This window comes from Hesperophylax consimilis, chromosome 27, assembly GCF_061612785.1.
Source record: "Hesperophylax consimilis isolate HC1 chromosome 27, BYU_Hcon_1.0, whole genome shotgun sequence".
Lineage (NCBI taxonomy): Eukaryota > Metazoa > Arthropoda > Insecta > Trichoptera > Limnephilidae > Hesperophylax > Hesperophylax consimilis.
In genome coordinates this window covers 12,108,099-12,134,735 of record NC_142862.1, presented here as the reverse complement: position 1 = coordinate 12,134,735, position 26,637 = coordinate 12,108,099, and the positions used below count along the sequence as shown (strand labels likewise).

Below are 26,637 nucleotides of genomic sequence, written 5' to 3'. Positions count from 1 at the left end.
TTACGATAACTCGCCAGAAGGTTCGAGTCTACCGCCTAGGCATAATTGCCGCGCCGCCGAAACTTCGCGAAAGGCCCAGACCGAGCGAGTGGCCTCAATTTAGTTGCCATTTATCTACCTACTGCTGCCATCAGCCGAACAATATAAATAAGCCCTACGCAGCGAGCATATTATTAGTATTCAGTATTTACTATCGTCAGCTGCTACTACCTACCGTACTACGACCCAGTTTCGCGAGCATTCCATAGTTTTTGTGCATAATAAACGTGAAATATTGCGATTGTAAAATCAGCTTTCAACTTATCAATAAACGCTATTGGGGAGATCTTTCATTTATACACCACGATAACCACACTATGTACGAGTAGGAAAACGAAATACAAAAACTGACTACTACTTCTTGAAATAAAATACCTTTAAATTCCGACCGTCTTAACAATTAGATTCTAACACGCTCGTTCAACGTTGGTGTGGTAAAGCCGGCCTTGAGCCCGATTTAAAACCTTTTAAACAAAAAAACGCCATGGGAATAAGTGAAGTTTTACGCGCCACGTAATATTTACACCACGTTTTTTAGTAAGCCTGCAAATATTTAACCCTTTCTTTGCTCTGGACACTAAAACATTCTAATTTCTGTGATGTAAAAAGATTCTTGCGTAATGAACTCAAATTTTGCTTTGAAATTTTCATAATTGGAACTTATGATTTTGCAAATAATTCAGACAATCGATAAAGCAAATACCTGCTATCAGATTTTTTTTATTAATTCCATATTTAAAATGTAAATTTCGATTGTTTAAATTTTAGACAGATAATTTTCCAAGTTTACCTACTAACGGTAACTAACTTCTCTAGGTAAAATGTCTCTCTAATATGGAGACAAAAAACATTAAAAATTAATTATATTGTAAGGAAGAGTAAGAACTCAACACAATAACAATACAACAAACCTTTAAAAAGCCATGAAAAGTAGGTTAAATACGTTACTTAAGTTAGGTTTAGTTAGTTTTTCGTCGCTTTCAATGACTTTATTTCACTTTTTAAAGGTGTGTTGAATTGTCATAACAACGTTCCATAATTGAAGATACTCTCAGTATCGCCCTGGTCACCATTCAGAATTGCAACGAAATGCTTTATCCATGTTTGGTGATTAGATCTGAATAACCAGATACTTTCCGTTTCCTTCATCTGTCCATTAACTTCATCCTCACAATATTCCGCAATTGTGGTCTCACTGGCTCCAATCTCTTGTGCGATATTCACATAAAACATAATAAAAAAATTACTTTGGTATTTGATGATTTCATTCCGACACGTGTGGGAATGGCCTAACTGATAACCGACAAAAAAATTATTAAAAAATACTGGTATTCGTTAGAAGGTAAAATTTGAAACAAAGTATATGCATAAAAAATTGAATTGGAGAAACTTATTATCAAATTGTTTGCCTAGGTAATTTGCACCAGAAAAAAATACCTGTTTTGATTCGTACCTGGTCAATAATTTGTTTCTTATCCGTGTCTGCTAGACCCAGGCCCGGCTTGGAAATGTCGCCTTCGATTATTTTAATCTTTTCTCGAAATCCTGGAACATCTCTCGCCACTCTTTCAAATACCTGCAAAAGAAGAGACAAATAATAAAATCATAGTATTTATTTTATATTCATATTTTTTATTAAAAATATGCTATAGAAAGAAATTCCCGTTGCTTATCCTGCTCAATTTTCATTTGGTGTAATACCTCACAAGGGTGCCCCTGTCTGCACAATGCAAAAACAGAGGAACTATATCGCCACCCGGTTGTAGGGCAGGCAAGGGAAGGGAAAAAAAGGGGTTAATAGTTTTAGGAAAATTCAATATTCGGCAGGCATGGGGGTCTACGGAAAAAAATAAATATTTGGCAAGTGGTCTACGGGGCAAAAAAGTTTGGGAACCTCTGGTTTAAACGAACGACTGGGGTGAAAACGCTTACCAAAAGTGTATAAAAAATATAAATATAATTAAAAAAAAATATACATGAAATTTTTTTAAATTAAATTTAAGATTAACTCTTTTTGTTGTCTTACGCCGATTTCCTTATTATGTCCCAGGCTTATTATAATACCTATATGTTACAGGCCACGTACAATAAAAAAAATACTAATAACTTATTGGTTGCGTGAGCGGTCGTAAATTCTTACCTTGTGTGATAAAAACTAGCTTACGTGTACCCGGAGTTGTTCGGAGTTATTATACTATTTAGATTTAGATTAGAAATTAAAGATAAAAAACCGAAAAAAAATATTTTTAATCGACCTTATATGTAATACCTAACCAGACTGGTCGAACTCTAAAACATATAATAAATTGTCGATTAAAATTCTTTGATTACATGCAGAATCTAAACCAAGTACAATACAATAAGCAAGCACCTATGTGAATGTTTTTATTGTATAGCTTGGCATAATATTCTAGAAATTAAATTGGTACTATTATTTTCATTACTATGGCGACACCAAATCGTAAATTTTTTTTCGCATTCATTTAATCGGTTCGTTTTAACACATTCTGCCCGGGGCTAAGATTCATAGAAAATAGATTGCCGGATACAGGCATTTTTTTATAAAAATCGATCGGGTCGCTAGCAAGCTCGTGACGTAGCTCGAAGTCCAGTTGGAGTCTGGAAATGCACGATCTCTTTCTTTCTTATTAAAACACGTTTTGTTCTGTTATTTAAGAGGAAGCTACAAGTCAAAAATGTGTATATTCTTGGTATACCTTATATTGTAGGTAATAGGCATTAAAATCGCTTGACAAACGGAGTCTAGAAACGTTCAATTCCAAGCACAAAACTGTTTTTTTATTTATTTTGTAAATAATTTTATAAGAAAGCAAAAAAGTTAATCAAGTGAAACTGTCACAGATAATTTAAGCTATAAAACTTAAATTTAAAAATATTTTTTTTAGTAGTTTACATTTATATTTTTTATGGAGTAATTATTTTTTATTTATATTCTACTTAAGCGAAACGAAAGGAAAACCTTTAATTTATCTAAAGCATATTTTTTGGTATTCATAATGTACACCAATTCGTTATAAGGATTAATCAAAATAGTGATTTGGTATCAAGCTTCGCCTCAAAGCTTTATCCCTGCTCTGAAATGATAAACGGAGTTGAATAAAAGTTGATGTATTGCATTTTTAAAACAGTAACAATATGGTGTACAGTAGTAAAACGAAGAAAAAATTGTGGACATCCGAGAAAGAGATGGCGTGATCATGTGAGTGTGTCTGATAGTTGGTTGTGTATGTATTGCCTAATAATGTTACATTTTGTCTTGTGTTCCTAATCGGGACATGGAATTTAATAGTGGCAACGATGGCATATTGTACACCACATTTTTATCTACTGTTAAAAACTAATTCGACTCAGTATTTCATTTCAGTGTAGAGATAATGTGTTAAAAAAGTTATTTCTACCATTAACCACTGATTACCACACTTTTACTGTTAAAAAAATATTTAATCTACTTTAATTATTAATTTAACACCTACAAACATACGATTAAGTCCGTGGAAAACATGGATTTACATAAAAATAGGGGCCGTCAACCGATTTCACGTGTTATTGAAATATCTCTATAAAATATAAGTAGGTAATAAAACACGGATTCATATATTTTAGGTATTCCTCAGTATATACATTTATAATTCCATGTAAAAATACCCATCTAAGTTGAGAAATTTACTATCGTGTGGTGTAATGTCATTAAAGTTTTAATCATATGGGACATAAACGATATAATTAGTCATGCAGATAGCAATGCAACGATTAATTACTGTAAAATAAATTGACAGGCAACAAAATATATTCAATAAATTGTATTACGAAAGTAAACGTTAGATTTTTAGAGGATGCGTCTATTTTGATTTATGTAAATATAAATCATTATAGTGTGATCTAATTTTACAGTATAAAGGCAGGGGATCTATGGTGCCACCCGGTTGGGCAGCGTTATGAGGCGGGTTAAGGTAGGGGCTGTATTAATGCGGCTCTTGAAGAGGCCCGGATTATATGAAGGAGGATAAAAAATGCCGGTAGCTCGTTCCACATTCACGTTGTCTTACAAAAAAACGAGTCGAAGAAGCGGCCCGTTCTCAGGAAGCCGACATAAACTGTGAACGGGTGTTGCGCTCGAGTTCATGCTGCTAGCTCCTTAGAGCAGGCTCCATTAGAATGCCCGTAGAACAGACTCAGCATACCCACATTGAGTCTGTGCATTAGAGATGGCAATCGGTATATCAGATGGACCGCCCTCCTTTGCACAGAATCAAGTAGGTTTATCAAGTATTGTGGGGTTCCAGTCCAGAGGTGGTCGCCAAATTCAGTTGTTGGGCGTACAGGGTTAGCAACTGGTCACTATTGAAGAATGTAGCGCTATATAAAACGCACAGTTTCTTGGAGGAAAGATTTTCTCGGGCTTCCATAGAGTCCCGATACTTGAGCCGGTTTGATATACTCACTCTAAACATTTCAATGGAGTTTATAATTATATATTTTAGAAATATAATAAAATTAAAATAAAATAGTGTTAATGATTCATTATTCTCCAACTTAAAAATGATAATAATCTAAATATATATCTACGCTGTGTACTGAGTACACAGCACCGGAGCTGGAAGGATTTTCTAGCACCTAACACAACAAGTTTTTTTTAGTTCATTATTTTTTTTAATTAGCTTTTGTTTTATTTTAAAACGCAAAAAATGAATTATCCTAGAACATGACGTAGAAGTAGAATCATACGATTCGGAAAGTGGCACTAATTTCTGAGCAAAGCAACCGTTTGGCTTAAGTAAAAAATGTTGGCTTAAGTAAAAAATGTGCACTTTTGAATGGAGTGCTTTTGTTAATTTACATAAATATTTCTATTAGTCACCTCGGTGTTGCCATTTAAAATATTTAAAAAGATACAGCGCCATCAATTTAAGTCTACTTTTAAATGTCAGCGTAGAATGAAGTTACTTTGGACAGGCCGGTTAACTCAGGACATGTGCATTGTGAATGACATTCATGCATTACGTGCCCTTGAGAAGAAAGGGTTAGCGGTCATTAATTATCAATTATCAGTTGGATGCCAGCTCGTGACCGACGTACGTGTGTTGTTAATTTATGGCAAGTCTTCATGAGTTTGCTTAAAAATGCACTATTATCGAAGTTAAAATGATTAGTTTTTATAAGTGTTGTGAATAAACTACGCAGTGACAGTCCTTAACTTTTCAGATACAGTCCCCCGATAATATTAAATAGACTACGCCGCAGGGGTGCTCAAACATGAACTGCTGGCGATCTACCTCAATATTATTAGATTCCGATCGATCGACTCTGAGAGGCTGCAAGTATGTGTGATGTAGGATTGTCGTCTATGAAGGTAGGGTGTATCGTGGCATATATAGGGACGTTGCAAAATTGCATGGCCACGAATCCACATAGAATTTGGAGGAACGACAGAAATTAGTTCACAATAAGTCAGTTAGTCAAGGTAGGTGGAGGTCTGCACTAAAAAGTCGATGAAAAAACTTATATTTATTAAAAATTGCAAGTTTATCGGTTCTTACAAAAAACAAACGAGTTCTAGTTTCTAAACTTAACTAAATAATGACTTTGGATGTTGAAGCGTGGCACTGCATGTCCTCAGCATACTTTTCATACGATGGTACGTAATTACCGAGTGCTAATCGGAAGCACGATGACATAATATGTTCGTCATTTAGTCGATTGCGATATTTTTACTTAATTATCTTCATTTCAGAAAATGCAGACTCGCACAAGTAAGTTGACCCAAACATTGCGAATACGCAATTTGCCAGCTGTTCCAGAACACTCCGTTCAATAACTCAGTCTGCTACAAGCTACAAATAAATAATAAAACAGAAGACATGAAAAATTGGAAATTTTCTCGAGATCGACTCAAAAAGCACTCGAGATCGACCGGTCGATCGCGATCGACCGTTTGAGCACCCCTGGACTACGGCATTAAAAAAGGTCTCAGTTTTATGGAAAAAAATTGTATATTTTTTATACTTTTTGTTGGTTTTAGTCTAATTATTCTTATGCTGTATCGGTTTATGCTAGCAATGCATATGTGCAAGTTCTTTGTTCGCATAATTTTTGCATACCTATAGATATCAGTTGACTTAAAAACCTCCATGTATAAGTAACTCACCATGGAATCAACCAGCTCATCTAGTCTGGCTTCCAACGTTTTCCCTTTCTTACTCCGGCCCAGGATGTAGATTGTTCCTATGTCAGGACATGCGTGGAGCAACTTCTCTAGAAGAACTGAGAACAGAATTATTTTTTAAAGTAAATACCGTACGCGTGTTCAATTGCAAGCCAGTGGAAAAATGGCATCTCTAATAATTAAGGAATGTTGTGAACCTCAGATTAGTGGAGAAGGGAAAGAGATAGGGAAGAAGAGTGTTGGGATGGAAAGTATCCACTAACCACTAACCTAACCTAACCTAACCAAGGTTATTGCCATTTCAAGCAATGCTTAGACTCTGAATGATGGTCGACTAGCGCAACATTTAAAATAGGTACCAATTTGGAAGATGCCGCAAATATACCAAGGTACAAATCTAGTTATTTTCAACAGGTTATTCAGATTGAAGTGGGCCACTCTGTGATATTATGTAACTATGTACTTACTTTTCCCCATGAAACCAGTGGCCCCCGTGATGAAGACGTTCTTCCCGAAGTAAAAGGACTGGATGGGAGTCAGCACTGCGTGTAGGTAGAATCTTAGAACGCCATTCTAAGCTAAAATTATGTAACTGTGTGCTTGCCTTTCCCCATGAAACCAGTGGCCCCCGTGATGAAGACGTTCTTCCCGAAGTAAAAGGACTGGATGGGAGTCAGTACTGCGGGCAGGTAGAATCTTAGAGCGCCACTCTGTGATATTATGTAACTGTGTGCTTACTTTTCCCCATGAAACCAGTGGCCCCCGTGATGAAGACGTTCTTCCCGAAGTAAAAGGACTGGATGGGAGTCAGCACTGCGTGTAGGTAGAATCTTAGAACGCCATTCTAAGCTAAAATTATGTAACTGTGTGCTTGCCTTTCCCCATGAAACCAGTGGCCCCCGTGATGAAGACGTTCTTCCCGAAGTAAAAGGACTGGATGGGAGTCAGTACTGCGGGCAGGTAGAATCTTAGAGCGCCACTCTGTGATATTATGTAACTGTGTGCTTACTTTTCCCCATGAAACCAGTGGCCCCCGTGATGAAGACGTTCTTCCCGAAGTAAAAGGACTGGATGGGAGTCAGCACTGCGGGTAGGTAGAATCTTAGAACGCCATTCTAAGCTAAAATTATGTAACTGTGTGCTTGCCTTTCCCCATGAAACCAGTGGCCCCCGTGATGAAGACGTTCTTCCCGAAGTAAAAGGACTGGATGGGAGTCAGCACTGCGGGCAGGTAGAATCTTAGAGCGCCACTCTGTGATATTATGTAACTGTGTGCTTACTTTTCCCCATGAAACCAGTGGCCCCCGTGATGAAGACGTTCTTCCCGAAGTAAAAGGACTGGATGGGAGTCAGTACTGCGGGCAGGTAGAATCTTAGAGCGCCACTCTGTGATATTATGTAACTGTGTGCTTACTTTTCCCCATGAAACCAGTGGCCCCCGTGATGAAGACGTTCTTCCCGAAGTAAAAGGACTGGATGGGAGTCAGTACTGCGGGCAGGTAGAATCTTAGAGCGCCACTCTGTGATATTATGTAACTGTGTGCTTACTTTTCCCCATGAAACCAGTGGCCCCCGTGATGAAGACGTTCTTCCCGAAGTAAAAGGACTGGATGGGAGTCAGCACTGCGGGCAGGTAGAATCTTAGAGCGCCACTCTGTGATATTATGTAACTGTGTGCTTACTTTTCCTTATGAAACCAGTGGCCCCCGTGATGAAGACGTTCTTCCCGAAGTAAAAGGACTGGATGGGAGTCAGCACTGCGGGCAGGTAGAATCTTAGAGCGCCACTCTGTGATATTATGTAACTGTGTGCTTACTTTTCCCCATGAAACCAGTGGCCCCCGTGATGAAGACGTTCTTCCCGAAGTAAAAGGACTGGATGGGAGTCAGTACTGCGGGCAGGTAGAATCTTAGAGCGCCACTCTGTGATATTATGTAACTGTGTGCTTACTTTTCCCCATGAAACCAGTGGCCCCCGTGATGAAGACGTTCTTCCCGAAGTAAAAGGACTGGATGGGAGTCAGTACTGCGGGCAGGTAGAATCTTAGAGCGCCACTCTGTGATATTATGTAACTGTGTGCTTACTTTTCCCCATGAAACCAGTGGCCCCCGTGATGAAGACGTTCTTCCCGAAGTAAAAGGACTGGATGGGAGTCAGTACTGCGGGCAGGTAGAATCTTAGAGCGCCACTCTGTGATATTATGTAACTGTGTGCTTACTTTTCCCCATGAAACTAGTGGCCCCCGTGATGAAGACGTTCTTCCCGAAGTAAAAGGACTGGATGGGAGTCAGTACTGCGGGCAGGTAGAATCTTAGAGCGCCACTCTGTGATATTATGTAACTGTGTGCTTACTTTTCCCCATGAAACCAGTGGCCCCCGTGATGAAGACGTTCTTCCCGAAGTAAAAGGACTGGATGGGAGTCAGCACTGCGGGCAGGTAGAATCTTAGAGCGCCACTCTGTGATATTATGTAACTGTGTGCTTACTTTTCCCCATGAAACCAGTGGCCCCCGTGATGAAGACGTTCTTCCCGAAGTAAAAGGACTGGATGGGAGTCAGTACTGCGGGCAGGTAGAATCTTAGAGCGCCACTCTGTGATATTATGTAACTGTGTGCTTACTTTTCCCCATGAAACCAGTGGCCCCCGTGATGAAGACGTTCTTCCCGAAGTAAAAGGACTGGATGGGAGTCAGTACTGCGGGCAGGTAGAATCTTAGAGCGCCACTCTGTGATATTATGTAACTGTGTGCTTACTTTTCCCCATGAAACTAGTGGCCCCCGTGATGAAGACGTTCTTCCCGAAGTAAAAGGACTGGATGGGAGTCAGTACTGCGGGCAGGTAGAATCTTAGAGCGCCACTCTGTGATATTATGTAACTGTGTGCTTACTTTTCCCCATGAAACCAGTGGCCCCCGTGATGAAGACGTTCTTCCCGAAGTAAAAGGACTGGATGGGAGTCAGCACTGCGGGCAGGTAGAATCTTAGAGCGCCACTCTGTGATATTATGTAACTGTGTGCTTACTTTTCCTTATGAAACCAGTGGCCCCCGTGATGAAGACGTTCTTCCCGAAGTAAAAGGACTGGATGGGAGTCAGCACTGCGGGCAGGTAGAATCTTAGAGCGCCACTCTGTGATATTATGTAACTGTGTGCTTACTTTTCCCCATGAAACCAGTGGCCCCCGTGATGAAGACGTTCTTCCCGAAGTAAAAGGACTGGATGGGAGTCAGTACTGCGGGCAGGTAGAATCTTAGAGCGCCACTCTGTGATATTATGTAACTGTGTGCTTACTTTTCCCCATGAAACCAGTGGCCCCCGTGATGAAGACGTTCTTCCCGAAGTAAAAGGACTGGATGGGAGTCAGTACTGCGGGCAGGTAGAATCTTAGAGCGCCACTCTGTGATATTATGTAACTGTGTGCTTACTTTTCCCCATGAAACCAGTGGCCCCCGTGATGAAGACGTTCTTCCCGAAGTAAAAGGACTGGATGGGAGTCAGCACTGCGGGCAGGTAGAATCTTAGAGCGCCACTCTGTGATATTATGTAACTGTGTGCTTACTTTTCCCCATGAAACCAGTGGCCCCCGTGATGAAGACGTTCTTCCCGAAGTAAAAGGACTGGATGGGAGTCAGTACTGCGGGCAGGTAGAATCTTAGAGCGCCACTCTGTGATATTATGTAACTGTGTGCTTACTTTTCCCCATGAAACCAGTGGCCCCCGTGATGAAGACGTTCTTCCCGAAGTAAAAGGACTGGATGGGAGTCAGTACTGCGGGCAGGTAGAATCTTAGAGCGCCACTCTGTGATATTATGTAACTGTGTGCTTACTTTTCCCCATGAAACCAGTGGCCCCCGTGATGAAGACGTTCTTCCCGAAGTAAAAGGACTGGATGGGAGTCAGTACTGCGGGCAGGTAGAATCTTAGAGCGCCACTCTGTGATATTATGTAACTGTGTGCTTACTTTTCCCCATGAAACCAGTGGCCCCCGTGATGAAGACGTTCTTCCCGAAGTAAAAGGACTGGATGGGAGTCAGTACTGCGGGCAGGTAGAATCTTAGAGCGCCACTCTGTGATATTATGTAACTGTGTGCTTACTTTTCCCCATGAAACCAGTGGCCCCCGTGATGAAGACGTTCTTCCCGAAGTAAAAGGACTGGATGGGAGTCAGCACTGCGGGCAGGTAGAATCTTAGAGCGCCACTCTGTGATATTATGTAACTGTGTGCTTACTTTTCCTTATGAAACCAGTGGCCCCCGTGATGAAGACGTTCTTCCCGAAGTAAAAGGACTGGATGGGAGTCAGCACTGCGGGCAGGTAGAATCTTAGAACGCCATTCTAAGCTAAAATTATGTAACTGTGTGCTTGCCTTTCCCCATGAAACCAGTGGCCCCCGTGATGAAGACGTTCTTCCCGAAGTAAAAGGACTGGATGGGAGTCAGCACTGCGGGCAGGTAGAATCTTAGAGCGCCACTCTGTGATATTATGTAACTGTGTGCTTACTTTTCCTTATGAAACCAGTGGCCCCCGTGATGAAGACGTTCTTCCCGAAGTAAAAGGACTGGATGGGAGTCAGCACTGCGGGCAGGTAGAATCTTAGAGCGCCACTCTGTGATATTATGTAACTGTGTGCTTACTTTTCCTTATGAAACCAGTGGCCCCCGTGATGAAGACGTTCTTCCCGAAGTAAAAGGACTGGATGGGAGTCAGCACTGCGGGCAGGTAGAATCTTAGAGCGCCACTCTGTGATATTATGTAACTGTGTGCTTACTTTTCCTTATGAAACCAGTGGCCCCCGTGATGAAGACGTTCTTCCCGAAGTAAAAGGACTGGATGGGAGTCAACACTGCGGGCAGGTAGAATCTTAGAACGCCATTCTAAGCTAAAATTATGTAACTGTGTGCTTGCCTTTCCCCATGAAACCAGTGGCCCCCGTGATGAAGACGTTCTTCCCGAAGTAAAAGGACTGGATGGGAGTCAGCACTGCGGGCAGGTAGAATCTTAGAGCGCCACTCTGTGATATTATGTAACTGTGTGCTTACTTTTCCTTATGAAACCAGTGGCCCCCGTGATGAAGACGTTCTTCCCGAAGTAAAAGGACTGGATGGGAGTCAACACTGCGGGCAGGTAGAATCTTAGAACGCCATTCTAAGCTAAAATTATGTAACTGTGTGCTTGCCTTTCCCCATGAAACCAGTGGCCCCCGTGATGAAGACGTTCTTCCCGAAGTAAAAGGACTGGATGGGAGTCAGCACTGCGGGCAGGTAGAATCTTAGAACGCCATTCTAAGCTAAAATTATGTAACTGTGTGCTTGCCTTTCCCCATGAAACCAGTGGCCCCCGTGATGAAGACGTTCTTCCCGAAGTAAAAGGACTGGATGGGAGTCAGCACTGCGGGCAGGTAGAATCTTAGAGCGCCACTCTGTGATATTATGTAACTGTGTGCTTACTTTTCCCCATGAAACCAGTGGCCCCCGTGATGAAGACGTTCTTCCCGAAGTAAAAGGACTGGATGGGAGTCAGTACTGCGGGCAGGTAGAATCTTAGAGCGCCACTCTGTGATATTATGTAACTGTGTGCTTACTTTTCCCCATGAAACCAGTGGCCCCCGTGATGAAGACGTTCTTCCCGAAGTAAAAGGACTGGATGGGAGTCAGCACTGCGGGCAGGTAGAATCTTAGAGCGCCACTCTGTGATATTATGTAACTGTGTGCTTACTTTTCCTTATGAAACCAGTGGCCCCCGTGATGAAGACGTTCTTCCCGAAGTAAAAGGACTGGATGGGAGTCAGCACTGCGGGCAGGTAGAATCTTAGAGCGCCACTCTGTGATATTATGTAACTGTGTGCTTACTTTTCCCCATGAAACCAGTGGCCCCCGTGATGAAGACGTTCTTCCCGAAGTAAAAGGACTGGATGGGAGTCAGTACTGCGGGCAGGTAGAATCTTAGAGCGCCACTCTGTGATATTATGTAACTGTGTGCTTACTTTTCCCCATGAAACCAGTGGCCCCCGTGATGAAGACGTTCTTCCCGAAGTAAAAGGACTGGATGGGAGTCAACACTGCGGGCAGGTAGAATCTTAGAACGCCATTCTAAGCTAAAATTATGTAACTGTGTGCTTGCCTTTCCCCATTAAACCAGTGGCCCCCGTGATGAAGACGTTCTTCCCGAAGTAAAAGGACTGGATGGGAGTCAGCACTGCGGGCAGGTAGAATCTTAGAGCGCCACTCTGTGATATTATGTAACTGTGTGCTTACTTTTCCTTATGAAACCAGTGGCCCCCGTGATGAAGACGTTCTTCCCGAAGTAAAAGGACTGGATGGGAGTCAGCACTGCGGGCAGGTAGAATCTTAGAGCGCCACTCTGTGATATTATGTAACTGTGTGCTTACTTTTCCTTATGAAACCAGTGGCCCCCGTGATGAAGACGTTCTTCCCGAAGTAAAAGGACTGGATGGGAGTCAACACTGCGGGCAGGTAGAATCTTAGAACGCCATTCTAAGCTAAAATTATGTAACTGTGTGCTTGCCTTTCCCCATGAAACCAGTGGCCCCCGTGATGAAGACGTTCTTCCCGAAGTAAAAGGACTGGATGGGAGTCAGCACTGCGGGCAGGTAGAATCTTAGAGCGCCACTCTGTGATATTATGTAACTGTGTGCTTACTTTTCCTTATGAAACCAGTGGCCCCCGTGATGAAGACGTTCTTCCCGAAGTAAAAGGACTGGATGGGAGTCAGCACTGCGGGCAGGTAGAATCTTAGAACGCCATTCTAAGCTAAAATTATGTAACTGTGTGCTTGCCTTTCCCCATGAAACCAGTGGCCCCCGTGATGAAGACGTTCTTCCCGAAGTAAAAGGACTGGATGGGAGTCAGCACTGCGGGCAGGTAGAATCTTAGAGCGCCACTCTGTGATATTATGTAACTGTGTGCTTACTTTTCCCCATGAAACCAGTGGCCCCCGTGATGAAGACATTCTTCCCGAAGTAGAAGGACTGGATGGGAGTCAGTACTGTGGGCAGATAGATTCCAGTGCCGTAGCGGGCCACGCTGGCTACGTCGTAGAACTTTCGACTTATTACTGATGCCATTCTGTTGCTCATTCTGCCTGGAATTACAAGAGGAAAGCAATAAACACCAGGTCCTCGACAAATACAACTTTGAATACACCGATAACAAACGCATCACACGAGCAAAGAAACTTTAAGTATTGTGCAATCAAACTCACCACCTTAACTAACTGTTTTCATAAAAATGTATCACAAACTGGATAAAAAACAACGTCTTTATTCAAAACATTACAATACCAAACCAAACATAACCAACTCGTAAAAAATATAATTAATTACTTGCCATTCTCTTATCTTTCAATGTGTACAATTATTTATTGATAAAATACATTATATTTAATTACAAAACATTTCAAAAGGATTGATACGTAAAATACAGCGCGGCTGACGGTTTCAAGGGGACCAATAAATATAACAAAGTTATATTTAATGAGGGGAAAAAATGCAATTAAATGTTTCTTTAGATCGTTATTTAAAAAAATATCTTTCAACTGTAAAAATCGGTCAGATATACAATTACACCTTTAATTTCGTCGTAATACTGTTAGTATAAAAAATAGCTGTTCCATGGCCATGTACTCCAACAAGTTATGGAGGTAAAAAACGATTTAGAAATTTATCTTTGTAAAATTGAACAGTTAGCAAGGTCACTGTCATTTTAGCTGACAAATGTTAAGGTTGCACTAATCATAATAAAAAAGATGAAACAATTAAAAAAAAATCGAAATAGAAAACAACAGTAAAACATAAAAAGATTAAAAAAAATAAAGTATAGAATACAATAACTAACTTTAAAGAATCCTTGATATTTTCATAAAGAATATAAGTTTACGCATAAGTAAATGAATGATGATGGATGATGTCTAAGGAACTGAAAAGAAAAATAAATTACAATAACGAGATACACGGACACGGGACGAGAAATTCTAAGCAAATTAGATTGCCAACAAGAAAAAAAACAAGCACCCAAAAATCTCTGATGTACCAGGCCGTTCAACTCTATAACAAAATCCCGAAGGAAATTGCTGTGATAGAAAATATTAATAAGTTCAAAAATGAATTAAGAAAATATGTCTATCTCAATTATTAATGTTTCTTTTTTTGTGACTTTATTCCAATATTTAAAGAAAGATTATGTTTGCCAAACAATGTACATGTTTATATGTTTATAAAACTATTAGCACACACGAAGATGTGAGCTAACTTAAGATTAATAAATAAATAAATAATTTATATTATTCTCGTTATTTACATTTACTAAAAAGTGCTGAATTAATTGGCTACGAATGTGTCAAGATTTAAATCGAAAATATCAGCGACATCTAATTGAATAGAGTGTAAACACAATTATACCTATTATTTTTTTTATGCTTCCGATTTTGTTGTCCGGGTTAAATCTTCCCCATAGGAAAAACTAAACCCTTCCACACACTTTTCCACAAATGATCAGCTAGTCAATCAACACTATGCAAGTGCATTATATAAGTAAAATAAATACAAAACAATACAAGAACAACAACACGTCAACTCACCAGAGATCAAATGGGGAAAAAAAATTCACCGACTCCAGATATTTTCATATCAGAGGGTTCGGCTCGGTAGTACTTCTAACAGGGCCTATAAATCCTACTGATCCCTCAACATAAATATTTAAAAAATCTTTCGTTATCCTACATGTATTCAAAATGACCGACTTTTGCATCTTTATATATAAATTTTTTGATAGATCTAATACGCCTAAATTTTTAATGAGAGAGCTAGGTATAATGCCAGTGAGAATGAGAATGAGAGAATGCCAAATTCTTTTTATTTCGTTTCCTAAATCTGTGTATTTTCTAATTTTTTCATTAACAGATTTTTGAATGTTACAGGAATTTGGAATAGCGACATCAATGATATAAGTTTTTTTTTTTATTTTTGTCATGTAAAACTATATCGGGTCTATTATGACTAATCGTTCGGTCTGTTAGTATAGTTTTATCATAATATATTTTATAAAATTCGTTTTCTAAAAATGAATTTGGTTCGTATTCATAGTATGGTACTATATTACGGCAGTCAATCAAGTTATGTTTAATTACCAAATTTTGGTGAATTATTTTTAAAACTTGATTGTGCCTAAATGTATACTCGGACGGTGCTAATATAGAACATCCAGATATAATATGTTCTATAGTTTCCGGAAAAGCCAAACATTTTCTACACAAATCATCAATTTGATTTGTATCTTTGATTATATGCTTTCTATAATTTTTAGTATTAATGACTCTATCCTGAATGGCAAGCATAAATCCTTCTATTTCTGCGCTCAACTCTCCAATACTCAACCATTTGTTTGACGAAAATTTGTCAACATATGTTTGGTTGAGATAATTGAAGTGTTTTGCGTGTAAAATTTTATTTGACCAGGAATCTAATAATTCCTGGTTGGGATTTATAAAAATGTTGGCATTCTCATCGTATAAATTTAAAGGTGTAATATTTCTATCTGCCTTGCAAATTATTTTGTGCATTTCTGAGCTATGAGCTTTCCTATGGAAAAAGGTTCTTAGCATTTCTACCTGATTATGTTTTAAAGAAGTTATTTTGACTATACCTCTACCTCCTAAATTTCTAGGTAAATTAACTCGTTCTATAGCTGAATTTGGATGATGGCAATTAAACTTTGTTAGCGTAGTTCTAATTAATCTTTCTAAGTTATCTAAATCTGTATTAGACCATTTAATTATGCCAAATGAGTACGTTAATAGAGGTATTGCCCAAGTATTTATTGCTTTTACTAAATTTTTAGCAGATAGATTGCATTTTAAAATTTTCCTGATCCTAGTTTGAAATTTAATCCTAATATCATTTTTAATACTAGTATGGTCTAATCTATTTGATTGTGGGTATCCTAAGTACTTATAAACCTCATCCCTTTTCATACTAGTAATTTGAAAATTTCTAAATATACTCTCGTCCCCATCTACAATTTTGCCTTTCTCTATATGGATCGTTCTTCATTTATCTAAACCAAAAGTCATTTTGATATCATCTGAAAAGTTTTTAATTACCTCAATCATTTTGTTCAGAATTCGAAAATAATTTTATATCATCCATAAATAATAAATGCGAAATTGTACTACTCTCCCTTGTATTACCCTTAACTTTTATTCCAAACTTGCTTTTAATTAACATTTTAGATAGAGGATTCAATGCTAAGCAAAACCAAAGAGGACTCAATGAGTCTCCTTGAAAAATTCCTCTTTTAATTGAAATGCCCGGTATTACTATTTTCTTACCTTTTAAATTGATGAGTAAATTGGTATTCCAAAAGGACATAATATTTTCCAAAAAGTTAATAATAATGGGGTTAATTTTATATATATTTAATATTTTGATCAGCCACGAGTGCGGGACACTATCGAAAGCCTTTTGGTAGTCTATATAGCAAGTATGTAAATTACGTTTTCGAGTTTGAATCTGTTTTAGAATTACAGAATCAATAACTAATTGTTCTTTACATCCCATATGTTTTCTGCGACAACCTTTTTGTTGTTCAGATAAAATATTTTTTTCATCTAAATGAGTATATATTAAATCTGTTAAACAAGAGGTCAAAATTTTGTATATTGTCGGTAAACATGTAATGGGTCTGTACTGAGAGGGATTATTAATATTTTCGCTTTTGGGTAACATATAAGTAATGCCCTTAGTTAGAAAATTTGGAAAATTTTGAGGTTGACTGACAAATTTTGAAAGATTTTTTGCCAAAAGAGGATGTAAAGTAGTCAGACGTTTGTACCAAAAATTATGTATCCAATCGCAACCCGTGGCTTTCCAATTATGAGTATTTTTAATAATTTTGGTTAACAATTCAACCGATATATTAGAAAAACTCATTTGTTCAATACCTGAAAAATTGAGTTCTTCATTTTCTATCCAGGGAGTTGACTCGTTATGTTTTATATCTTTACTCCAAATTTTAGTCCAAAAATCGCGCATATCTGATTCAGATGGCAATGGAATATTATTATTCGAAATAATATTTTGTTTATCGTCAAGTTTGGAATAAAATATTTTTTAATTTTTCTGGAATAATCTATTATTATTTTTGTTATTATACGTATAATTATATCTTTTTAATCTACTAGCTTTTACTATTATTATTTTATTATTATTTTATTATTTACTAGCATATTTCCTATTTAGTAGCATTTCTTCTACTAACTAGCATATTTCCTATCAACTAGAATATTTCTTATTTACTAACACATTTCCTATTTATTGGCATATTTCCTATTTATTAGCATATTTCCAATTAACTAGTAAATTTCATATTTACTTGCATATTTCCTGTTTACTAGCGTATTTCCTTTATAACAGCATATTTTCCACAAACTAGCATATTTCCTAAACTGACAGTTGGATAATGCCTTCAGAGGGCGAAACAGCTGTCACGCGTAAAAATAATTACGCAGCAGAACTTGTTTAAAAATAAACTGTTTTTATAAACCCAATAACAATATTATTGAATATATAAAAAAATAAAATTAAAATGGAGTTCTACAAATTAAACTTGATAACAATAAATAAGCATATTTCCTATTTACTAGCATATTTCCTTTTTACTTGCATATTTTCCGCTAACCAGCATATTTCCTATTCACTAGCGAATTTCCACTAACTAGCATATTTCGTATTTACTAGCATATTTCCTATTTACTAGCATATTTCCTATTTACTAGGGTATTTTCTTTATAATAGCATATTTTCCACTAACTAGCGAATTTCCTATTTACGAACACATTTCCTACTAAATAGAATATTTCCTATTAACTAGCATATTTCCTATTCACTAGCAAATTTCCCACTTGCTACTAGCGTATTTCATTTATAATAGCATATTTGCCACTAACTGGCATATTTCCTATTTACTAACATATTTCCTACTAACTTGCATATTTCCTTTTTTATTGACGGCCGACATAGTCCAGTGGTAACGCATTGGACTGCCATTCCGAAGGTCGCGGGTTCGAACCCGGCGTGCGCAAATAAATTTTATTTGATTAATTTGTGTTATTTCACAATTAATTAATTAAAAATAATATATAGTGTATTTGCGGCACGTTCCAGAGTGGAAGATACTACCAGTATCGCCCTGGTGTAAGACCACCATTCAGAATTGAAACGTTGCTCCAAATGGCTTTAGCCGTGTTTAGTGACTAGATCTGAATAGCCAGGTACTTCCCCACCTTCCTCTTTCCCTTTCCCACTTACCTTCAGCCTCACAACATCCCCCAATTGGGGATGCCATAGTCTCACTGGCTCCAGACGGGAGCAGTTGGGACTCTTGTGAGGTATTCACTATAAAAAATAAAAAAATAAAAAAAATAAAAAATATATATATATTCAATAATATTGTTATTGGGTTTGTGTTATTGTTAAACTGACAGTTTGATAATGCCTTCAGAGGGCGAAACAGCTGTCACGCGAAATAATATTACACAGCAGAACTTGTATAAACCCAATAACAATATTATTGAATATATAAAAAATTAAAATTAAAATGGAGTTCTACAAATTAAACTTGATAACAATAAATAAGCATATTTCCTATTTACTACCATATTTCCTTTTTACTTGCATATTTTCCGCTAAGCGGCTTATTACGTTTTTTTTTATTATTTGTTTTTGGGGTGTTATGCCGTGTTGCGCTAACTCCTTATTTAGCCAACGTTTCGGACAGCATTGCAGAAACTAAACGAATTCCTGGACCATCTTAATTCTCTCCACAGCAAAATTAAATTCACAATGGAACTGGAAAACGAAGTTAAAATCCTGCCTTTTCTAGATGTGGAGGTGATGCGAAAACACGATGGTAGCTTAGGGCATACTGTATATAGGAAACCAACCCATACGAATCGGTACTTACACGCTGATTCGCACCACCACCCAGCGCAGAAGAGACGACTTATCCATACATTGGTGACCCGAGCGACCAGAATATGTGAAGAACATAAAATCGGAGCGGAACTTACGAAGCTGACCGATGCACTGGAGCGTAACGGCTATACAGCAAGTCAGACAAGGCAAATCATAAGAGCCAAATCTGCACCAAACGAAGACAGAATTGAACAAGAGTCGAAAGGCTGTGCCTTCCTGCCTTATGTGCAGTGGCGGTTCGTGGTCTTTTTAACAGGGGGTTCAGAAATTCAAGAGAAGATAAACATATCTAATTAAAATTTACTTACTGTTGTCCTACGTCAAATAGTCGAATACGGCAGCAGTCACACAACTTAAATAAAGTTAGTGGGAGGGGTACCTACATATTATTGTTTTTAAATCACTTTACCTAGACACAATTATTAGATAATGAGAAAAGTTTTATAGGAATTAAATTGTTTAATGTTTTTATAGCACTCAATGTAGGTACGTTGCTAATTATTATTGTTTTTTAGAGAAGAATAATTTCGTAGAATATATAATAGATATTTTAAAACATCAAAAAAAACAAATAAAGGTGGCACGAAATAAATTTAAAAATAGGTAGTAGATTTACAAATGCCATAAGCAAACGGTTGGAGAAATGCAGAAACAAGAAAACAAAAATATGTACAAAAATGACTACAAAGTTAAATACCATAATATAACATAAAAAAATAACACTTAACTTGCATCCCTATGGTTCAAAGGTTAAACGTCGGCCGCGAAGTTCTCGGGTTTCTTCGGTTACATTCGTCAATGTTCGGAGGTCACGTGATATCACAACGCGTGTTCGGCGCACACAATTTGTCTTATTTTTGCAAAGAAAGACCAAATTTTGTATATATCACCGTCATAGGGTCTGTACCGGCTAAGATTATTTTGTATGGAGAGTTTGGCGCGGATTTTAACTCGCACAAATTTGGAATAGGCATCGTATTTTTCGGTGGCGCGGGTTTTGAAGGCGAAATTTTAATAGCGTGCTATCTATAATGTGCTTATATTATTATAAAACAAGGATGTTTTATTTTCTCATATTTTTAATGGGGGTTCGCCGCACAAACGCACTTTAGAGAAAACCGCCACTGCTTATGTGCACAATGTGACAGACAGAATTGCCAGGCTATTGAGAAAGGAAAGTATCAAAACTGTCTTCGGAACAACAACAAAGATACAGGACTTACTGAGGTCTGCAAAGACTAAGTTTCCTCTGGAAACAGATGGAGTGTATAAACTCAGCTGTTCCGGATGTGACAAGGTCTATGTAGGCCAGACAGAGCGGACTATCTCCAAAAGGATTTCAGAACACTTCAGAGCTTGTAAACTCGGCCACCCTGACAAATCGGCAATTGCCGAGCATTTGATTGACACCGGGCATTACTTTGGATTTGTTCCTGAAATCCTGGGGAAACCCAAAACTTATAGAGCACGGCTGATTACGGAGGCCATTGAAATTCATAAAAATCCCATAAACATTAATAGAGACGATGGAGCTAAGCTCAATAGTTCTTGGTATCCGGTAATTGACGGCTACACCAGAGCTAAACGAAGAAAACCACTTTAAATAAAAAATGATACGTTAATGTTAGCTCAGAGGGTTGGAGCTGGCAACACGGTATCACAACCTCATACATAAGCTCACATTTTAACACAACCTCAAATAACACATCTGCCCTGATGATGGACACTGCAATGCTGTCCGAAACGTTGGCTAAAGAAGGAGTTAGCGCAACACGGCATAACACCCCAAAAACAAATAACAAAAATACTTTTGGCCGTGAAAATCTTAAATCATATTTAGCTTATTACGTATTTACTAGCTTATTTCCTATTTACTAGCATATTTCCCACTAACTAGCATTTTTCTATTTAGTAGCATATTTCCTATTTACTAGCATATTTCCAATTTACTAAGATATTTCCTATTTATTTGCATATTTCCTATTTACTAGCATATTCTTTATTTACCAGCATGCTTCTCGTTGCATCTTTTCTATTATATCTATTCGAACAAGGCCATCTTCCTGACCACGTGTTCAGATATATCCGTCATAACTAATATTTTAACAGTATCTTGATTGTACGGGACGGCACACAGTGGACTGAAAATCGCCTTTCATAGACATAGAGACTTGAATTTTCAAGGGTATTTTTTTTGGCTAGAAATGGATTCTGCTGATCATTACTATGCTATAAAATGTCGTACGAAGCAATTGCTTGTACAAATGAAGGAGTTATAATTTTTTTAAGAAAAATTTGTATGGCGCTGACATTAAAAATGAGGCTATCTCTGGAATCATAAGGTTGGCCGTTCTATCCTTACACACAGATAATACTACTATTTATTTGTATTTTTTGACATACTTCATATTGTGGCGCAAGGTGTGATTTTTTTTTTTTAATCCTAAATTTGAAAAAAAATCTTTTTTTTGTTGATGATTCATTTTAATGCTTTGTTTGTTGAATTTCTTGCATAAATTCGAAGATGCGCAGAGGTAAGTTTGTAAAGAAACTACCTCTGCGTAAATTCAAATTTATGCAAATTAATTTAAAGTTGGTCGAGGTACAACGTCCGGGACATTGATAAAAAAAAGCTGTCCTATTTTTTCACCGCGTAGCGAGCAGGGGCGGATCTAACAGTCAGCATTTCAGCAAATGCTGACTGGGCCCCCTTTGCTGTTCCGTCTTTATCTCAGAGCCCCCGGGCTGAGGTGTCCGGATCTCATGCCCACAGACAGTGCTGCCGAGAGCGGGGTTTCATGGGGTATAAATCATCGGACCCGGTATGGGCCGCCCGGGGCCCCAGCAATCGCAGTTTTTACTAATGTTTAAAGCACCTTTGAGATATAAAGAACTTAACTACTAATCATCCAATTATTACAATTTTTTTTATTTACATACATGCTCGTACAATAAATTAAAAGTTTACCTTAAGAGGAAGCTGCAAGCCAAAAATGTGTATATTCTTGGTATACCACTAGTATACCACTGGTATATATACTGTATGTAATAGGCATTAAAATCGCTTGACAAACAGAGTCTAGAAACGTTCGATTTCAAGCACAAAGCTGTTTTTTTTATTTATTTTGTAAATAATTTTATAAGAAAGCAAAAAGTTAATCAAGTGAAACTTTCACAGATAATCTTAGCTATAATATTGTATTTTTTTAAAGTTGTTTCCTTCACCCGTTCATACATTTCTATTGAAAAAATATTTTTTTAGTATGTTACATTTATAGTTTTTATTGAGTAATTTATCTTTTTATTTATAATCTACTGAAGCGAAACGATAGGAAAACCTTCAATTTAACTAAAGTATATTTTTTTGCATTCATAAGGCACACCAATTCGTTATAAAGATTAATCAAAATAGTGTTTTAGCATTAAGCTTCGCTTTAAAGATAACACGTCAATAATTTTGCTGTCAAGCATTTCATATATAATACAATAATAAAAATTCCATACTTCTATAGACATTATTTTTTACTTCACACAGATGGTTTTGATAAGTTACTTAGGGTCATATATGTCATTGAGAATGCTGTGTGTCAAAATGATACACATTGAGGCCACATGAATATTTATATGAATATTTCACATTTCTATATAAACAGAAATGTTGCTTGTGCAAAAGTATATACATTAATGTTTGTTTTACAATATGCTTTTATCCATTATTTTATAACACTACATAATATGTATTCTTACTTTCCCTATTGGCTACTTTCGACAAGAAAACACATACTCAAAATAATCTACTCGCTCTCTACCTAATATTATTTTTATCTAGATCGAATGTTTGTTTATTTGTGGTCATGATATTGTACACGAGATATAAATTATTCTTCTATAATCTATCAAGTATATACATTAATGTTTGTTTTATAATATGCTTGTATCCGTTATTTTATAACACTACATATGTATTCTTACTTTCCCTATTAGCTACTTTCGACAAGAAAACACATATTTAATATAATATACTCCCTCTCTACCTAATATTATTATTATCTAGATCGACTGTTTTTTTATTTTTGTTTTATGAGTCATAACACCACCATGATATTGTACACGAGATATAAATTATTCTTCTTTAATCTATCAAGTATATACATTAATGTTTGTTTTATAGTATGCTTTTATCCGTTATTTTATAACACTACATTTGTATTCTTACTTACCCTATTGGCTACTTTCGATAAGAAAACACATACTCAATATAATGTACTCGCTCTCTACTTATCATTATTGTTATTATATAGATCGATTGTTTTTTTTATTTTTGTTTTATGAGTCATAATACCACCATGATATTGTACACAAGATATAAACTATTCTCCTCTCATCTATCAACTATTTACATTAATGACAAACTGTCTAAAAATAGTAATTAATGGACATCTTTGTATTTTAGCCATTTACAGATCACCATCATTCACTGACATTCAGGAATTTCTGGATAATCTCGTATCTGAACGTAAAAAAGGAGTGAATTCAAATAGTAATGGGGAATATAAACATCAACACCTACGGAAATATACACCGACAATGTCACGATTACCTATGCACCATGGCAGAAAACAACTTCGCATTAAATATTATAGCTCCTACCAGGATTCAAGGTAATAGCAGGTCATGTTTAGACCACATAAATACCAGAAATATTACGGACTCCACCGCATTTATTATCCACAATACAATAACCGATCACTACACAACCGCATTAAGCATTCCGGACACATCCCATAAAAACAAAGTAAAAACTAACCACTGTATATCAACTATCTGTTATGAGGGACTAATTAAAGATCTGAATGGTGAAAAATGGCAAGATTTGTGTGAAGTGACTGAAGTTAACAGTGCACTCAATCGACAAGTACATAACTAAAAATTCAAGTAAATAATAAAGGGATAGGTAATACAGGGACAACTAGTACAACACACACAATAAAAACACATAATCATGACTGTAACTCCTATAATACTGAACCTAACTGCAATTTTGAAGATCTTGAATGTGTGAAAAACATCAAGTACCTAGGTGTTATAATAGACAATCATCTTAAGTGGAATTATCACATTGACAATCTTACAACTAGGGTAAGAAAACTGACTCATATTTTCTTTGCAGTGCGAAACATAATTAGACAAGTAGATCTAAGAAAATATATTTCGGACTATGCAACCCCCTTTTAATGTATGGTTGCATTGGCTGGGGAGCATCAGGAAGATCAATTCTAGATCCACTTATGAAGGCCCAGAACTCAATAATTAAAGTCATAATGCTCAAACCATATAGGTTCTCTAGCGATGAGCTCTTTAAACAATTTAATGTACTTGATGTTCGTCAAAACTATATAAAAACGGTTACTATCCATGTACATAAAAATCTAGATAATATTAATAAAATTGACCATAAACATATCACAAGAAGCCACACCAGAAATGACGTTATGATCCCAACGAGCAATACGGCAAAGTATCAAAAGACACACACATACTTGGGACCTAAACTGTACAACAAAATCCCCCCTGAATTAAATATAAAAACTTTTAATATTTCTTACATAGGCCCAATAATAACTAAATGGTTGATTGGACTGGGTAGAGGAGAATCTACAAAATGTTAAAAAACGTCACATAATAAATAGACATATACTAATCACACGCTATATATATCTTCCATTATTCTAATTATTGCTCATACACAATTGAAACATACACAACAGCTCAAGTTCGACTCTATCATAAGATTGTAACGATTAAACATCACAAATGAAAACATTAATGAGATATATTATAGACAAAGACAAATCACACACTTTCTTTCACATATTTTTGGTTCCTTGGAACGGGCAATTTGCCTAGTTAGGAACCAATAATTTCGACCTGATAAGGTACAATAATCTATAATCACTAAAAATATTTTAATTGTATCTTGTATCATATTGTACTGTGTGTAAATCTAAAGGAATAAATAAATAAATAAAATAAAATAAATAAATAAATCTGGGCAACAAGTATGGGAGTGCTATTGATTTATTTATTGACTCCATTTATAGAACTAAGCATAATCTATCCCAACACTTTGTCGAATCCTACAAATTAGAGTAGCGTTGGTAAATTTGTTTTAATGATTTGTCTTATATGTACTAGTGTTTTTGTAATTTCTTTTTTACTTTATGTTTGTTACTCTTACGTTTTACTAATATTGCTTCATATTTTTTATTTAGTTTTTTTTTTCAAATCATTTCTTAATATTTTATCATTATACTTGTAATCACAATTTTACAACTGTGTATTTTGTACCTACTTTACAATGGATCACATCTATTTACTGTCAGTATCTCCTGTATAATACAGATATTCTTCTATGTACACTGCATCATGTATCACTTTTATGTAAAAGCATTTTTAGGCCTATATATATGTAAATATATACTAAAAATTTCGCCTGGAGAGCTTTTCCGTGTTTTTGTGAGAGTTATAAAAAACATTTTCCACTCCCTGTGCATCACGCACCGCTCACAAAAGTAAATGAAAAATCATCCTACGCACTGCCCATGGATAATATGTTCGAAAATACTATAATTATAAGAAAATCAAATAGAAAATTGATATTTGTCGCATGTTTGCCAAAAGGACATTTTATAATGTAATTGAAATAATTTAACTGTATAATACATTTTTTTAAATCAATTAATTTGCGAAATTTAATTTGTTATTAAATTTTATATTTGTCGTTATCAAAGGTAGAATTTTAATTTGGTAAGTACCCACCTTATACAATCATGTTTGGCCCAGGACACGCGCTACGAAAAAAGTCCCCTTTTACCCCGTAAATACCCAAAGATATTGGGTGCGTAGGGACGTTTATAAATTCCGTTTCAATTTAGACTCGCGATTCAAGACGATTGTTTCATTCTTAAATTTACTAATAAAAAGAAAATGATTATTAAATAAAATTCATTTTTGATCCATCCAGTATTACTAATAAATTTTGATCCATCCAGTACCACTACAAAAAAGCAAGGGTGTCTTTAAAGGTATTTACCTGTACTCGTCTGCTGTACACCGTTTCACTAACAACACTGAATACACCTGGTAGGCCAATCAATAAAGAGTTTGAGGTATGCAAAAATTCCCCCGTCGATGAAATTTTTGCAGTCACGTGGAGTATCATTTAGGGATGACGAATTACAAGAGATCCAACAAAATATTTAACGGGAAGTTAGTTATTTTTATCAAAAACTGAAAAAAAATTATAACTCTCGCTGGAAAAGTATTTCTTTCGAGAACTCTTCACATATTGTTAGTATTAATTAATATCCACCTGATTAAATAGAAATCCAACAATATTTTTGTAGGGAAAGTGTTTTTTTTAAAGG

At 36.7% G+C, this 26,637-nt stretch overlaps 1 protein-coding gene across 1 annotated transcript in view; it reads right to left on the bottom strand.

The window, feature by feature from the left end:
* The window catches only part of LOC149410594 (fatty acyl-CoA reductase 1-like), a 41,277-nt gene extending 14,924 nt beyond the window's left edge, over positions 1-26,353 (bottom strand). The window contains exons 1-4 of the mRNA XM_089648291.1: positions 26,304-26,353; positions 13,153-13,323; positions 6,206-6,321; positions 1,493-1,615 (exon numbers count right to left, since the gene is read on the bottom strand). Coding sequence (XP_089504417.1) covers positions 1,493-1,615; positions 6,206-6,321; positions 13,153-13,318 — 405 coding nt within the window. The 5' untranslated portion in view covers positions 13,319-13,323; positions 26,304-26,353. The remainder of the gene's footprint in view (positions 1-1,492; positions 1,616-6,205; positions 6,322-13,152; positions 13,324-26,303) is intronic.
* Positions 26,354-26,637: the final 284 nt, after the last annotated feature.